Source organism: Elgaria multicarinata, chromosome 21 (genome assembly GCF_023053635.1).
Source record: "Elgaria multicarinata webbii isolate HBS135686 ecotype San Diego chromosome 21, rElgMul1.1.pri, whole genome shotgun sequence".
Classification (NCBI taxonomy): domain Eukaryota; kingdom Metazoa; phylum Chordata; class Lepidosauria; order Squamata; family Anguidae; genus Elgaria; species Elgaria multicarinata.
In genome coordinates, this window is record NC_086191.1 from 594,921 (window position 1) to 611,770 (window position 16,850).

Consider the following 16,850-nt stretch of genomic DNA (forward strand, 5'->3'; position numbering starts at 1 on the left):
ACTGAGTATCCAGGGAGGCATCTCTGGCAGAGACTACCTCCTCAGAGTTCTCCAAACCGAGCCTCAGTTATACATACCAGGCTGGTTTCCTCATCCACCGTCAAGTCAGGGATGCACAAAACAGCCCAGAGCAATGTTGCAAAACTGAGGCAAAGAAACCCAATCCAGGTGCCGTGGAGGGGACAATTTGCACCTGATATGCCCGCAATTTCAACACACCTTTTCTGCAGGGCGATACTTTAGCTCAGCTGAATCAGTGGTCCATCTAGCCTAATGGTTTCTTCGCTGGCTGGTAGTTGCTTTCCAGGGTCTCAAGCAAAGTTCCTCTCCAACCCTGTCTTGGAGATCCTTCTGGACACTGAGGGTGGATCTTTCACCATGCAAGGCTGTACTGTGGCTTTGAGCCTTGGATCTAGCTTGGGGTGGGGGTTAAACCAACCAAGGAAAGCATTTTCAGAGTCTTCTGTTCTCTGGCCATCATCTTTTTGTTGGAAGGTGGCCTGAGCAGACAGGAGGGAGCATTTGGGTCTCCTTGGCAGAGTTAGATGCTCTCATCCCCCTAGAATCCATGAGAATGCCAGCACCTTTTCGGCGTCTCTTCCTCCCTTCCTGCCCTCACAAGCCATCAACTTTAGTATAAACTCTACATCAGCCTTTTGCAATGCAGTGCCCTCCAGATCCTTTGGACTACAATTCCCATCAGCCTTAGGCAGCATGGCCAATGGTCAGGGAAAATGGAAAATATAGACCCTGTTCAGATGACATGCTGAACCACAGTGGTTAAGCATTTTGAGCTAAACCTTATGGCTTGGCGTATCGTGTGAACCATAACTTAGCGTGTCGCTTGAACCATTCCTAACCACGGTGGCTACATAACCACAGTTTAAATTGTGGTTATGTAGCCACCATAACCAGCAGTGACCATTCAGTAACCAATGTAGCCAGCAGTAACCATTTGCTGCAAAAGGGTTGGTGGCCTAACTATGGTTTTGTGTGTTGTCTAAACAGGTCCATAGTCCAAAACAGCTGGAGGGCCCCAGGCTGGGGAAGTCTGATCCACACTGTAGCAGAGCTGAGACTTTCATAGAATAGTAGAGTTGGAAGGGGCCTCTCAGGCCAACCCCCTGCTCAGTGCAGGGTCTGTGTGGCTGTGTTTGCACTGGCAACGCTGGTCATTGGGGGTTGCAGTGCGCACAAAAAGAGGCACATCAGTCTGCCAAAATACACGCGCTCAGGGCATTGGGTCCCCTGTGCAGGGACTTATGGCAATTTGGTCTTCCATGGATGAGCAGGTGGAATCATTGCTCTGATCTCAGGGATCATCCATTCCAAGGCCTGGTTCACAAATGCACATACATCTCTTCGGGCGTTTCATTGTTTCATCACTCAGTCTTTGGGGTGGCACGTTATTCTGCCCGTTCGCAGATTTGCTGCTTTGGAAATGGCCGCCTGAGGCACTGATTCCCTTTCCACTCCCCCTTAACTATATCCCATTAGAAGTACATTAAATAAATCTAAGTACCCTACTGGATCAGACCAAGAGTTCATCTAGTTCGTTTATTTATTTATTTACAGCATCCACCCCCTACTCTTCAGCCAAAAAAGGGCTCCCACAGAAGTGCTTACAAGGATTAATGATGAGACAGCTGCTGCTCTCATACTTACAATTTAAAAGACATGACACAAAAGGAAAAGGGACGGGGAGGGAGGAGGACAAAAGCCAAACACAAGCAAAGTTTTCTTAGTTTCAGAGTTCTCCTTCTAGGTGTTCTTTCAGGCACAAGCTCCCTGCAGCTGTTCCTATGGATGGGGCAAAAGCAAGGAAAACCCCGTGGGGGAGTAAAAAATAGCCAAAGGCAAGGGTGGAACCAAGTAATCTTCAAACATAAATATTAGCAAAAGTTTTATTAAAGTGCCAAGGTGCCTACGCTTTTCGAACGCAACTGTGCCTCTGCTGCTTTGTCATATCCAACAACCTGCTTGCAAACAGATTCTCCAAAGCAACATCCACAGCCAAGGCATGAAGGCAACAGACCTCCCAGTACCTGATTCGCAGGCTGCCTCTCACCATGGAGGTCCTGTTTGGCTACCATGGCTAGCGGCAATGCCAGTTTACGTGTTTTAGTGCTCCTCTGTACAAACCAAAGAATTGCCCTTCTGCATCAGATCAAGAGTCAGCATCTTGTTTCCGGGAAGCCTACCTGTAGGATGTGATACCAGCAGCCCTCACCTGTGCTGTGGTATTCAGAGGGATACACCCTCTAAACAGGAGCTATCAAAAGACCTGGAACAAAATGGAGCAATACAGTGCCAACCAGCCAGGCCCTTTCCCAAGGGATGCCATTCTGTTCCCTCTCCCCCCACCCTTTTCCGTCAGTCAGCATCACATGCACACTGAGCATGCTCAGTCACCATGGAGCTGTTTGAGGGAGAGAGCCCCCCTCAGTCCCCCTCCCTCAATATTTTTGTACTTCTGCAAACCACTAAGCTTACTGATATGCGTGCATGGGGCCATTTTGGCTACAGAACGATCCAGCCCCAAGAATGCATTTGCTGCTATTAGTAGCTGTTGAGAGATGGTCCTAACTCGCGCCGTGAGGAAATTCTTGTTTGCACTTGAATAGGTTCTCAGGTCTTTTGAAGCACAGCCTAGCCCACATCACAAAGCCAGGGGCAGGGCAGAGAACGTACACTTTTCATGGAACTTTATCACCATTGATGGGAGGGAAGCGTATGGCTCTCTGGCCCTTGCCCTAGTGACACTGCATGAATGGTCTCCCAATGGGGAGGTCTCAGGGTGGCTGGAGAAGACGGGCCTTCAGCCTGTGCCACAGGGCCGCATGGCTTAGTGAGCTAAATATTATGGCTTAGTGTACTGTGTGAACCTTTCCTAACCATGATGGCTACATAACCACAGTTTAAACATGCTCACTATCCACTTGCTGCAAAAGGGTTAGCGGTCTAGCCCTGGCTTAGCTTGTCATCTGAACAGGCCCACGACTGCACTACCAGGCTTGCTGCCAATGGCAAATGGTTTGCTCTCCTCCTGCAGCCTCTCCCTCATGGCTGCCTTCCTTTCTTCCTGGATGAATGCTTTGCTCTCTTGCTCCACATGGACCTTAGAGCTGCTCCGCTTGTCTCTTTCCTGCCGTTATATTTGCTTCTCACTTTTGGAATGGACCCCCTGGCCATGGATTCCGCCCCATCTCACTCCCAAACATTCTGCCCCACAGCTTCTTTCTGCTCCCAGATCTCAGACTGAACCTGCAACCACCAACAGACAGGGGCATCTTACAGATCATCATGACCCTGGTTCTAGAGGCCTGTTCACCCACCTTCTTTACATGTGATAGGAGACCTTTGCAGGTGGTAGCCCTAAATACTGAGATATAAGGCAAGGAGGTGCTTCCAGGCCCTTCTCCCAATGTTGCATGCCCCCAGCCTCCCTCACAACATCTGTGCATTGACCAGCGATGCATGGAAAGTGGAGCCCTGCCAGTGCTCCTAGCAGTCAGAAGGCAGTGGACAGCTTTTCTGTGTTTTTCTCCTTAACAAATTTTCTGCAGTAAAAGAAATGACAGAAGCAGCAGTGGGACAACATGGGAGGGTTACGAGTGGAAGGCGACATCCTGTAGCCTCCCTGTAACATTCTGTGAATGAGGCAAGTCATCGATTGCACCATAAAAGACTCATCTGGAAGCACCCTATGTGCTCAAAGGCCTACGCACCTCTGGGACCACAGTCCTGCAGGATTCCCAGTGGCCTCAAAGGCTTCTCCTTTCCATACCTAGCCTCCCTCAGACTTGTTGTGAGGGCAGAACATTGCAAGCTGTCCTTGGAGGACAGATGGGATGAAAATCTGATCAATTCTGAGAAGAATCATGGAAATGGAAACGTCTTCACTGCCACTCCTCCCCAAGGGCAGCATCCTGTGTCCCATCGCTTTAGGCCCACCCCCTCATGCAGCCATGCCGTCTCCTTGTCCAGGTGCTCAGCACCAAAAATACATGCACAGCTATGTGCTCCTACAAAGGGAGGGAGGGAGAGAGGGATTGAACACAAGGGGCAATGGATAACTTGATTTGGGGGTTCCTCTCTCCAAAACTGTGGAAAAGTTGGAGGAAGAAAAAGTCAGAACAAGTGCCTAGTTGAGATTTTAAAAATAACGAGGAGGAGCGTGGAACCCTGCCCGTGTCCTACCTCCAGATGCTGGGGAACCTGGGTGGCAGGATGCTCCTGCACGGTGTCCTGGTTGACAGCTGGTCGGCCACTGTGGTCAGCATGCAGGATGCTGGCCTAGATGGACCCTGGTCTGATCCAGCAGGGCTTTTCTGATGTTCTCATGTTGAAAAGCATCTTGGAAGATATGTCCAAGCAGCCATTTATAATGTTAATGGGCACTGCAGTAAAGTTACTAACTTTACTACTAAAACCACCCAAAGTACAGTATTAACTGCAGCAAGAAATAGGAAGAGGTGTAACTTGAATAAAGTAGTTCTGATGCATACACATTCACAGACATGATCGTGTCGAAGTCTGGGTGGTCTGCCCCATGAGCAATAATCCTACTCCTAAGGCAGGGACAGAGGAAAAATTGGGGGTAGCAAAAGTCCTTGTTAGACACCAACACACACACACTGCTGGGTCTTCTTGGGAAAAGAGGTTGTTTAACAGAGAAGGTTGTCATTTTGTGTGGGCTTCCTTAGCTGTCCTCTCCTACTCCATCCGTGTCTCTCACCCTTCCTACTTCACGGAGAAGCAATAGACCCCGTACTTCTTCCGTAACTTGCTGGGGAAGCCAAAGCTGCGGACACTGGGGTCTGGGACACCTCCACAGTGGGCACGGGGGGTGGTAATCGGGTAGCGGACGCTGCCATCATCCAACCACCCTCCATCGCAGCGATCCAGCTGGGAGAATTTCCATGCTGCAAACAGCTGCCCGACCTTTGCAATGGTGGCTCCATCGTTGCGGCAGGCCTGAGCAGCCTCTTTGAAATTCAGGTGGCCCCTGATGAAATAGACCCGGCCTGGTCAGGGGAAAGGAAACAGAGAACCAACTGTCAGGGAGGCAGAGTTGAGGCAAAGACCTAGAAGACAACAGCATGGCTGCCATCACTGCAGAGGGGAAGAGCGGACTTGTGGAAAGGGCCATAAGACGAAAAGGAGGTGGCTTGGGCAGGGTCAAAGTGAGGGAGGGACTACAAGTCCCAGAGGCCCTTCTTCCCTGCTCTGTGCTAGGCTAGACGCCTCCAATGCACTCTACGTGGGGCTGCCCTTGAAAAGAATTCAGAAACTGCAATTGATCCAAAATGCGGATGCTAGATAGGGCTCTTGTCCCTGCTATGGCCCATTTTAATTGCACATTGCACAGGCATCCAGTTTAGTTTACAGGCTCAATTCACCCATCAATACAGGCCTTCAAATGGGCCGTAAAGCCTTATTAGTTTACCTTGGCCTACAGATATCCTATATTTCTTTCTGAAAATGTTCCCTTTTGAAATGCTGTACTTGAGATCTATATATAGCTATATCGAATCATAGAATAGTAGAGTTGGAAGGGGCCTATAAGGCCATCGAGTCCAATCCCCCGCTGTATGCAAGGATAGATAGATATACACACACACATACACAAGCCTACTATAGGGGAAATACCTGGACTTCTGTCACTTACCTTATTACGAGGTTATGTTATTATCCTATAAAGCCCTAAACAACTTGGGACCAGGCTACCAAGCAGACCACCCTTATATACACCCAGACAATCATCAGAGGAGGTCCTGCTCAGCAGGCCCTCTCTGTAGTGGCACCCACCCTCTGGAAAACCATTTGGGAGGCAGAAAATGTAACATCCTTCAAATGCCTCCTGAAAAAAAAATCTTTTTAGTCAAGCTTTCCCTGGACTATAACTTTTTCTGGTATTATATGACATTTTCAAAGTTTTAAAGTTTTAATCTTGATTTTTTTATATTATGGTTTTAATTGTAAACTTCCCAGACAGCCTTGGCTGTTGGGCAGTATAAATGTGTAATAGATAAATGTGCATGGTGCTACTGATGTTTACTTTCTCAACTTGCAAGAGAAATCGATTCCATTTATTTATTTATTGTATTACTTAGGCCACAATCCTATGCATCTTTAGCAAGAAAAAAGTCCAACAATTCCCTATTGTAGGGGTTTTTTTTTCTGTCTAAAGATGAATAGGATTTTGTCTTTTGCAACCCTTAATCTTCCCAAGGCAGCATAAAATATAAACATACAATTTCATATCAACATAACAAGTTCATAAAAATATAAATCAGTTTTAAACTAATTGGAATGTGAACCGGTTACAACAAGCCAAATCCAAAACTTAAACAACAAAAGTAGCATATATAATCAAAAACCTTTTAGTTAAAAGCCCAAAACAAACCACATAAAGTGTTTAAAACCTTCTTAGACAGCAAGGGGGAATCCGCACGTCATTCTCAGGGCGCTTCTATCTGCCCCCAGTGCACCCCGAAAACGATCGTGTAACTTGCCTGTAAAAGAGCCGAGGAAGAAGCGTCCTTGCCGCCGTCGCCGCCGCCACCCAACTCCCTCCTCGCCAGCTGGGACGGAGAGCTCGGCAGAAGAAGGCGGGGTGGAGAGCTTCTTCCGCTCTCCACCCCACCTTCTTCTACTGAGCTCTCTGAGCCGGCCGGCGAGGAGGGAGTTGGGTGGCAGCGGCGGCGGCAAGGACGCTTCTTCCTCGGCTCTTTTACAGGCAAGTTACACGATTGTTTTCGGGGTGCACTGGGGGCGGATGGAAGCGCCCTGAGAACGACGTGCGGATTCCCCCAGGGCCTCTTGCAAGGGTCTGAACCCATGGGCAGGTGGGCCATCAGGGAATAACCTGGACCCAAACCATTCAAAGAAAACAGTGGTGAGGCAGCAGTGGGGCTCCAGATGGTATTCGACTCCCATCAGCCCCAGTCAGCATTGTCAGGGATGCTGGGAGTTGGAGTCCGACGCCATCTGGAGGGCGGCAGGTGCCCCTCTCCTGATTTAAGGCTCTAAAGGACTCTGAACTGGACCCAGAAACACGTGCGTAGTCGGTGCCCCCAGAGGCTTCACACAGATATGAAACAGAAGTCCTTAGAGAGGTGATCCATGATTTCAAAACGTAAAACAGAAAAGGAAGGTTTAATAAGATATGGACTATTTCTGTCATTGCAGTCATAACATAGAATATATTTCTTTCATGAGTTTTGAAATTTTGCTAATGGGATGGGATTGTACAGGGTGGAGAGACATGTTACACGTTTGTCCCAAACACAGAGAAATTATGCTTCGGGCAAGCTGTAACCACAAGCGTCACCACAGTCCTGTGAAGCAGAGGCCGATGCCACTCCCATTTCACAGAGAGGCAGGTTAGAAATAACTGTTCGCCCAGGAAGTAACTATCTGACTGGGAGTAATTAACGTGCCCATCAGCACGAAGGGCATTTCCAGTGCTGAAGGGCTCGCATTGGCTTGGTATAAAAAGCCAAGCATCTGACTGGTCTCGTATCCACAAACCTTTCACAGCTGAAGTGAAACAGAAGGCATCAAACCGGTCCTTCAGTTTGTCCTTGTTGCCATAGGTCCGGACCCCTGGCAGAAGGAGGCGGCCCCCACAGGGCTCCCGGGAATTGATGATGGGGTAGTGCACTGTTCCTTCCAGGATCCATCCTGCATTGCACCAGTCCAGCCCTTCTGTCCATGCTGAGAGAGGAGGAAGAGGAGGAAGAGGGGTAACACATCCGGCGCAAGGATTCCTGTATTCCTGCTCTTGCACCCGTCATTTACAAGTTTGAAACAACACATGAAACGCATCAATCAAGCCAGTGGCATTTTTTCTCCATATCACTTTCTCTCTATGCCAGGACAAGCTTCACCTGCTAAATTTACACACATCAGGTGATTGCTAAAAGCACAGGAGAAGGCCAGTAAAAGCTCAGGAAGAAAGAGATATGGCGTTTGGTAAGGCAGGATTTAACAGCCAGTCCAGGGATGGGCGTGGGGGGGGGGACTGCCCAAGAAAGAAACAACATTCACCAAACCTGCATTCCCCCTGCCCACACATGCATACAATTTAGAATGAATTTTACCCTAGGATCTATTCAGATGAACAAGCCTTTTCCCAGGCTATCCCTGGTCATCCTGCAGGAGTTCATTCAAGATTTAATACTACTTTCATAACCTGCCCCACACCCAGGTCAGGATGGCAGCTCTTTTGGAAAGTACCAGTCTTAAAGAGAACCTTTATAAGATGATGTGTAGGTGGTATATGTCTCCCTCAAAATTAGCCAAATTAGCCTTGGGAGACTGTTGGAAGTGTGAAGAACAAGAAGGAACTTTTTACCGTATGTGGTGGTCTTGTAAAAAAGCAAAATCCTTTTGGATTCAGATCCATTTGTTAATGCAAAAAGTATTAAAGACCAATTTACAAATGAAACCAGAATTGTTCCTGTTGGGACTTATGGATGATCAACTTAAAGAAAAAGGAGTAACTCTGTTTTTGTATATAACAACAGCTGCTAGACTCTTCCATGCGCAAAACTGAAAAAACACACAAGTCCCATCAACGGAGGAACGGCTGCTGAAGGCTCTGGGGTTGGCGGAGATGGCCAAACTTGCGGCGCTGGTAAGAGAAAAATCAACAGCTCCGTTTGTAATGATAGGATATTTGCAAGAGTTGGGAAAAATTATTTATATGTCTGTAGATTCAACATATAATGTCAGTGGATTCAGTACACAATACTGTGTGGGCTAGAGAGAAGTAAGAATGATATTTGTATTTAGGGAACGAACTAGTAAGAACAGAGAGCCCCTAGGTCTGACATGAAGAATGCCTGAAATGTATTGTGGCCTTGTATGTTTTGTATATGTGTTTTTATAAGTACTATTGTTTTGATTAAGTTTTGTCTTTCAGTATAGAAAACAAAATTGTTGAACTAAAAAAAAAGGAAAAAGAGGAGATGGAGGAGGAGGAGGGTGCAGATGGCATAAACCAATTAATGAATGGGCTCACAGAGGGGTAGGTGGAGACGGGCTGTGTGGGGCACTCCCCTTGCTCCATTGAGCTAAGCCTCAAACCCACCCCTAGAACCTCTCTTGATGCTCATTAATTAAGGATGATAGCGGATGGCCCACAAAGCCCTGGATCAGGCACAGTGAGGTGGGGGAGAAATTTCACATGCTGATGATTTTGATCGACCTCTTGGGTTGCATGCAGCTCCCAATTTCTGGATATAAACAGGGCCGGCCCTACCCTTAGGAAGGGTGAAGCAGTCAACTCAGGTGGCAAATGCTGGGAGATGTCAGCAAGGTGTTGGAGAAGAGAGCTGTGTACCTCACAGTCTGCCCTATGCCCCCTAAGCTAGCCTGCTGTCTTCTGATTCAAAGAAGGATACTGTTCCATCACCACTGTTGAAGTCTGGTCATGAAATGGGAGAGGGTGCCATCTTGTTCTTCGCCTCAGGCAGCAAAATCTCTTGGGCGGCCCTAGATATACATTTCAGATTTCTCTTGAATCAAATCTCTCCCTGTGGCCACTGGGGGAGGTGGGTCAGCATGTGAAGACTCATGGCGATGGCCCTGAATAACCAGCTGTGGTGCTTTCTAGAAGAGCAAGAGGGATTTGCAGCTAAACCTTGTGGTGTCTCCTCACCCCTAATAGGCGTGCTCTGCTCCCAGGCACCTTAAGGTGCAAGGGGCTGAAGCAGAACCCCACCCCACCCCCACCCTTGGCTTTCCAAATGATGCACAACATTCCATGGCTACTGAGCGTGCTCAGTCTTCCTCACTGGGATTTTGGGGAACATTGCTTTTGAAAATATTTTTCAACTTCTGCATGCCTCAGCATTCCCTTGAGCCTGCTGTTTTCAGTGTCCTCATTCTGGCTGGTTTTCCTTTGGCACACACTACCTGAGCTTGGTGTTAGAAAGAGTGGTTCTACAGGGGCGAAGAGTGAGAGGTCTCTCTCTTTCTTTTTGTCCTCCTCCTCTCTCTTCTTCTCTCTCTCCTCTGTTCTAGAACTGTCATCACATGGGGGGGAATCACATTTCCTTACTGTCGCATTTCCACCCTGCTTTTGTCCCTCATTACTTCCTCATTCTTCCCAGAGGGGGGAAAGGAAGTAACAAAGGCCCATTCAGGGGCAGTTTTTATCCCACCACTTTTCCTGCACACAGCAGGAGATTGCGCCACACTCTGGTTTTTTTTTAAAGTCAGATTAAAAGGGGTCCATTTTACTATGGAAAAATTAGTGGAAGGAGCGGGAAGCATACGGTCTAAAGGGCGCTGGCACATCTATAAGTGGGCAGTAGCGAGCGTGCGATAAAACGCTCGTCTGATGAACCTCTAGGAGACAGAGTCCTGGGAAACTTTCTCGGGTCACTTGCTATCCATTCTGTTATTTATTGCTTATGACTTTGTCAGCAAAGCCTTGAGGCAACTTAGAATAATGAGATTAAAATAATGAAAGGCTCTATGCAAAATAACAATATTCCCATCAACAACTGAATTCCTTTTCCAAGGGATTTGGACAAGAGGCGCTTGGTGTCTGCAATGCTGCCCTTAGCTTCAGGTGCCAGAGAGGAGCAGGGAAGAGAGAGGCGGGTGCGAGCTCCTTTCTTCCCTTCAGTCACAGCCACAGCGGCAAGCGCCAGGTGGGCGAGTAGGTGGGAGGGAGGAGAAATCTCGCATGGAAGGGCAGCATTACAAGTTGCCAGGTTTTGTTTTCTGATGTAAAGAACTGTGAACTGTGGAAGCATCCCTTGCTTTGCAGCTTTTGTATAAAGGTAAGTCACATGCTGTTCATAGCTGAATCAACCTCACAAGGACACGGGGTGAGGCTGAAAGACAAACTAAACATTTGTTCATTTCTGCCTTGGATGTTTTTGTAAGAATTGCACTTCGTTAAGCAATGAAGTATCATCTCCCCACAACACAGTATGTGGGGGGGGGGGGAATCTACACTACTGCTTTAAAGCGCTTTATAACAGTTTTGACAACTGTTGGGGCCCAGGACACACTGCATATACAGGTTTCAAAACGTTTTCAAAGCTTAAAAGCAGTAGTGTAGATCCCCCCTATGTTACCTTTGTAAAGTTGTCCGTACGTGGCCAGCCGGGAGTCCTGCTCTTGACAAGTTTTCTTGGCCTCAAAATAGTTGAATCTGTAGCGCCCATGGCTGGTCTGGTAGGGGAAGACGACGCCTGAGAGGGAAGGGGGAGCACATGAACACGCCGCGGCAGACAAACGCCCTCCATGTGGACAGTGGATCTTCCTCGGTGATGTTTTCTCATGAACAGTCCAGGGGAAGAGATACAGTATGGACTCCTCTGCTAAAGGCGGACTTGTGTCCCTCCTTCCTTCCAATGACCCCAAAAGAGGAGCTCCAAAACATGTGTCTTAAATTGACTCAGCTGTTTGTATGAATATGGCTGCAGTTGTTCACCAGGCTGCAACCCAAACATGGGAGCCCTGCCCAGAGATCAATTTTCTAGTCCACATGGCAGAAACGTGTGAACATGACCAGATGACCCTTCCTTGCCACCCCCTCCTCCTCTTCCTCACTGGAGGATAAAGAAGGCCATTGGAATGTTGGTCAGGCTCAAGAGTCAGGATAGTCTCCAAGCAAAGGGATGAATCGCGTTGGATCTGTTTCCTGCCGGATTAAGACCCCCAGTGGAAAAACCTTCCCCTTCTTCATGACATTGCTTCCACTGCCTCGAATTGCTCCTCAGCATCTCTTAAGATACCTGCATCATTCAACAGAAATTGCTTGTTTTACCCTCCCAGATTTGGGGGAGGGGTACTATCTGCTATCTACCATCACATTTGGGTTAAGGCCTGTTTGCTCTAGACTAGAGCAGGGATGGGGAACAGTGATGTTTCACTGTTTTATGCTATTTATCTGTGATGTAAATGCTGTTTGGACTTTGTATGGTAAGGCTGGAAAGTGGTTAATTCTGTTGGGAGGGGGGAGTGAATGGAATGTTGGAGTGAATGCTGATTGGCTGTTGGATTCACTCTGGATTGGATTCTTTAAGTACCTGAGGTAAGGTACTGAGCTATATGGTGAAGTAAAGTAGTAAAGTAAAATGGTGAATAAAAAGGAGCACAGAGTGCCAAGCTGGTTGCTGTGAGACCAAGAAGGGTCAGAGAATCACAGAACCAAGGGGAGAGTAAAAGGGTGATGCCCAGAGGTGGGAACAGAAAGGAAAAATAATCCACAGAGTGGGCAGCCATATACCGACTGCATTCACGGTTGGGATCCTTTAAAGAGAAAGATAAAAAGGAGTCATGGCAGGAACCTCAGGCCCAGGAATCAAAATCCACCCCCCTGAGGCCCTATTCCGGACTGCCAGGCTTCCCCCAAAGGCCACACCCATCCCCATGTCTCCCCCTCACCCTCACCCCAACTGCTTGGCGGCTTCTTCGCTTCCATTTTAAAGAGCGGAAACGCCTCTCCAAAGGCTGAGTAAAAGCTTGACACTACAGCAACATTGCTGCTAGTGACTGTATTGTGGTCCAGCTCCTGGAATGAAGCGGCTCCCCAGCCCTGTCCTAGAGAGCAATGCGGCCACAGCTGCCAGGGAATCCAGCTGGCCCGGCTCTTACCATCTAATTGCAGGACCAGCGAGATGCTCTCGTCTTCCAGGCCATTGATCAGCTGGCAGCGGTAGCGGCCCTCATCATCCAGCACCACGTTGGAAATGGTGAGCGAGGCATCGTAGTGGTGGCGGCGCCGCAGGTGGGCCCGGCTGCCCAGCGGACCATAGGCTTTATGATGGACGCCGTTGGTGATCAGGATGGCGACTTCCATATATTCAGCCGGCTCCACCTTGCTCCACCTGACCTTATAGTTTTGGGGCAGAGCCCGCAGAAAACAAGGCAGGGTGGCAGTGGCTCCTCTCTGGGTGTGCACAATGTTGCTCATTGGCTCCAGCAAGTACTGGAGGGGCACAGGCGTGGCTGTGGGGTGGGGGGAAGCAAGAGCCTCATCAACAGGGCTGCAGCCAGAAGTTGGAGTGAAGGAGTCCAAGGCAAAGTCTTGCATTTTGTTTTGTTTTTTTAATTCATCCCTCCCTGGAAATGCTTGAAATTAAATTTCTGGATGGCTGGCTGCATCTTGTCTGTGGCACTCATGCAGGTAAATGCATGCACATGGACGCTTACGTATCACACAGTGCACAGGCGGCCATTTCAGCCTTTGCAGCTGCTGGGGACATTTGAACGGTGAGTAACACATTCCAGGACAATCATGTCTTTTTAGTATACCTTTAACCAAAAGCATGATTATCTTGTTGTCTTTAAATCAATGGTGGACATGGGCTCTTGGTGGAAGCCTTCACCGTGTGTGGGGGGGAGGGGTGGGGGTTCAAACAGAGAAGTAACGTGGGGTGGGGTTACTCTTTCCATCTGTAAAATATTGGAGGAGGTGGCTTTGTATCAAGCTAAAGGCTGGGAAGGATTCAGACTTCTGAATCCTGAACTCCAGGGCCCTGCCTTGATGGCACCGTGTCGCCTCTGCTTTGCTGCTAAACCCCACGGCTTCACTTCTGCAGGGTGGCAGCAGGTAATCTGGATGGCAGGAGGCAGGGCTTGACGGGCTTTCCGGCAGCCATCCAGCTTACTAGGCCTGCCCTCTGCCCAGCTTCCAGCAACCAATCAGGAGTTGCCATCTGCCCCAGAACGCCCCCAGCTTGACGCCAGAGCGAGGTCACACAGCGGAAGGGTGACCTCAATTTGAAGAAAAAAGTTGAGGGACGTCGCCAACCTTTTTAGCAAGGAGCTTTGTGTAAAAGCCCCGCAGTGGCTGTGAGTCGGTGGTTGCATCATATAACCAGTGCAGCACCACTGTGCAGCCACTACAGGGCAAATAAGCCATATTTGAACCCCCAGTTCATGCTGTTGATGTTTGTATGTGTTTGTGCTGTGGCAAAAATCTCACCCACATTTCCCCCCAACCATTCTTATTCAATTTGTGATAAAAGGAATTGTCTTTGAAAATAAATTAAAATTCTCATGGGTTGGGTTTGGGGTTCTTGTGCCTACCTTACTTACAACGTGGCTGAGGGGTGTGTGTGTGTGTGTGTCCTGCCTTTCTTTGTACAACCCTCTCTCAGCTTCCCACACTCCAATTAAAGTCCAGGGGAAGACACAGTGGGGCCATTTCTCCCATAGGGCTTCTTTAGATCAGGAAGTGCAGGCAAGCCCAGGAGGCGGCAGAGCAAAGGAGTGATGTGCAATAGAAAGAAAATACACACACAGCAACCTCAGCCACCACACAGTGATTATGCTCAAACACGCCACAAAAAACCAATTCAAAATAAGCTATAGAACACCCTGTGAATGAAGCAGAGAAGCAGAAGCCTCTTTAAGAAAGGAAGAAGAAAGGGGGAAGAAAACTTTCGGGAAGCTGAAGGACAGATTTTGGCACAGCACCAGCTCCACCTCTTCCCTGGAGCCACCCAGATACAACACTGCATTGTGGGGGGTGCAAAATGGGGGCCAGGCTGCCAACACAGTGGACGCTGTGGCCACTTGCAGTGGCAGTGATGCCCTTAGGAAAAATGCAGGCGCTGTGCTCCTGCCAGCTGCTGCCAGTGGTGAGCCCTGCCTGCGAAAAACAGCTGGAGAATTTCTCCTCCTCCTAGAGAAATTCAGGGAAACTGTTTGCCCGATTTCTCAGCACACAAATGGAGTGGAGAACTTTGAGGGGCCATTTGCTCACAGTGTAGTCCCTGGGGATGATTGGGTGGCTGATCCCAAGGCCTCCTGCCAGCTGCACCATCACTAGAAGAGTTTTTTTACAAACCTGGATTCCCAGTTGGCCTCTGGTAGATCATGAGAATTCCAGGAAGGGAGAAGAGACACAGTGAAGCCAGGACTGGAAGCGGATGCATCCTTCCCTGGCACTGGAGTGGCTTGCCTGCAAAAAAAGGGAGACACCATTGATCCATGGTGACAAGGGCCTCAGCCCACAGGAATCACAGGCCAGCATGAAAGAGTCCTTCACCCCTCTCCCCGATACATACGGACTAGGAATGTGTACTGGAATCAGGCAAATCCTAGATCCCAAGCTGGGCCAGGCTGATCCAGGCAGATTCAAGATTCAGCAAAGCCAGGATCCTCCAAATAGTCCCGGAGATAATCTGGCTCCTCCCAAGGTGGGGGGTTCGCTGGGCGCGGGGTGTGTGGGAGAGAACGGCTCTTGCCACCTCTGCTGCAGCTTTCTGTGGGGCTCAGAGGTGAATAAGGCTCCTCATTCAGGGACAGAATGGAGGTCAGTGAGGGCTGCTCTGGCCATGATACCAGAAGTGTGTGTGGGCGGTTATGGTTGCACCGTGTGTAAGGAAGGGGTTAATGTTACTGGGAACGGTTCGTCTTTTAATATGTTAAATTTTATCAGGGGAAACCAGGAACTGCCTGGGGCCTGTCCGCCCTGGCCTTGAGAGACAATTAACATCCCAGGCGGAGGAGGGAAAGATCTTCATATGAAAAGCCAAGGGGAGGTGGGGAAGGAGTTGGGGAAAAGAAGATATAAAGCCTACTTTTTCGAAAAGGAAGTTGTTCCGAGTTGGCTGACATCAAGGCTGGGTGACTTATGATTTTGCAACTTAGTTTCTAGCTTGCTTGGTTTGGGTTCTCTTATATATGCATGTTTTTAATAAGTTTTAGAATGCTAATCCCGTGTATCTTACCCTTATCCTGAAATAAATTGGGCTTAACCTCCAAACTGTGAGTTGTGTGCGTTTGTTCTGGGGATCTGTGCAAAATCCAGTGGAAAAGCCAGCTTTGCTGGGAACGTGCTTCCTTTACACCGTGAACCAGAGCCAGGGATGGGCTAAGAGGAACCGCCACCCCCGCCACCACCACCCCTAATTTTTCTCACCCCTCTAATTTTTTATTTTATTTTTACAATATTCTCTTTAAAATGCCTGCTCCCTCCTACTGTTTTGCCTCCCCCAGAACATTGAGGCTGGCCACAGGTGTGCCATGAACTACTGTAATGCTGTGTGTGTGTGTGTGTGTGTGTGTGTGTGTGTGTGTGTGTGTGTAAAACACACAACAAAAAATAAAATTGCCCTCAAAAAGGGAGAAAGGGAGTCCCTGTAAATACTCAGCAAACTTTATAGCGCTCCTTACACTACCCAGTGCACACAAGCAATACAGCGTAGGCTTTCATATATTCTCTCATCTCTCAACAAATAAAACAAACATTCCTCCTGTCAAAGGCTGTCTTTCTTTCAGAGTAACTCTGAGCTCTGCAGCACCAGCAGTGTAATGCACTCTCGCCACGCCTGGTATCTGGTTTTGCAGCACAGGACTCACATGTCGTCGTCCCTGTTCTGCACCCATTTTGCCTCTTTTCCTCAGTTTTGCATATCGGGAGAGAGACAGGAGGAGTGCGACCCTGTTGGTTCTCCTGGACCTCTCAGCGGCCTTCGATACCATCGACCATGGTATCCTTCTGGATAGGTTGTCTGAGCTGGGAGTTGGAGGTACTGCACTGCAGTGGTTCCGCTCCTACTTGGATGGCCGATTCCAGAAGGTGGTGCTGGGGGATTATTGCTCTGTGCCGTGGCTCCTAAGCCATGGGGTTCCACAGGGCTCTATCTTATCCCCTATGCTGTTTAATATATACATGAAGCTGCTGGGGGAGGTTATCCGGAGATGTGGACTGAGATGTCATCAATATGCGGATGATACCCAGCTCTACCTTTCCTTTTCATCAAAATCAGGTGAGGCAGTGGCTGTTCTGAACCAGTGCCTGGGCACAGTAATGGACTGGATGAGGGCTAATAAACTGAAACTCAATCCAGACAAGACGGAGGTAC

General features: G+C 48.6%; 1 protein-coding gene across 2 annotated transcripts in view; it reads right to left on the bottom strand.

The window, feature by feature from the left end:
• Positions 1-4,609: 4,609 nt before the first annotated feature.
• HAPLN2 (hyaluronan and proteoglycan link protein 2) overlaps positions 4,610-16,850 on the bottom strand; it is a 38,320-nt gene continuing 26,079 nt past the window's right edge. For both annotated transcript variants that reach the window (XM_063145678.1, XM_063145680.1), the window contains 5 exons: positions 14,828-14,941; positions 12,628-12,981; positions 11,103-11,219; positions 7,537-7,722; positions 4,610-5,027 (listed from right to left, as the gene is read on the bottom strand). In XM_063145678.1, the coding sequence (XP_063001748.1) occupies positions 4,744-5,027; positions 7,537-7,722; positions 11,103-11,219; positions 12,628-12,981; positions 14,828-14,915 (1,029 nt within the window). In that variant the 5' untranslated portion in view covers positions 14,916-14,941 and the 3' untranslated portion in view covers positions 4,610-4,743. The remainder of the gene's footprint in view (positions 5,028-7,536; positions 7,723-11,102; positions 11,220-12,627; positions 12,982-14,827; positions 14,942-16,850) is intronic.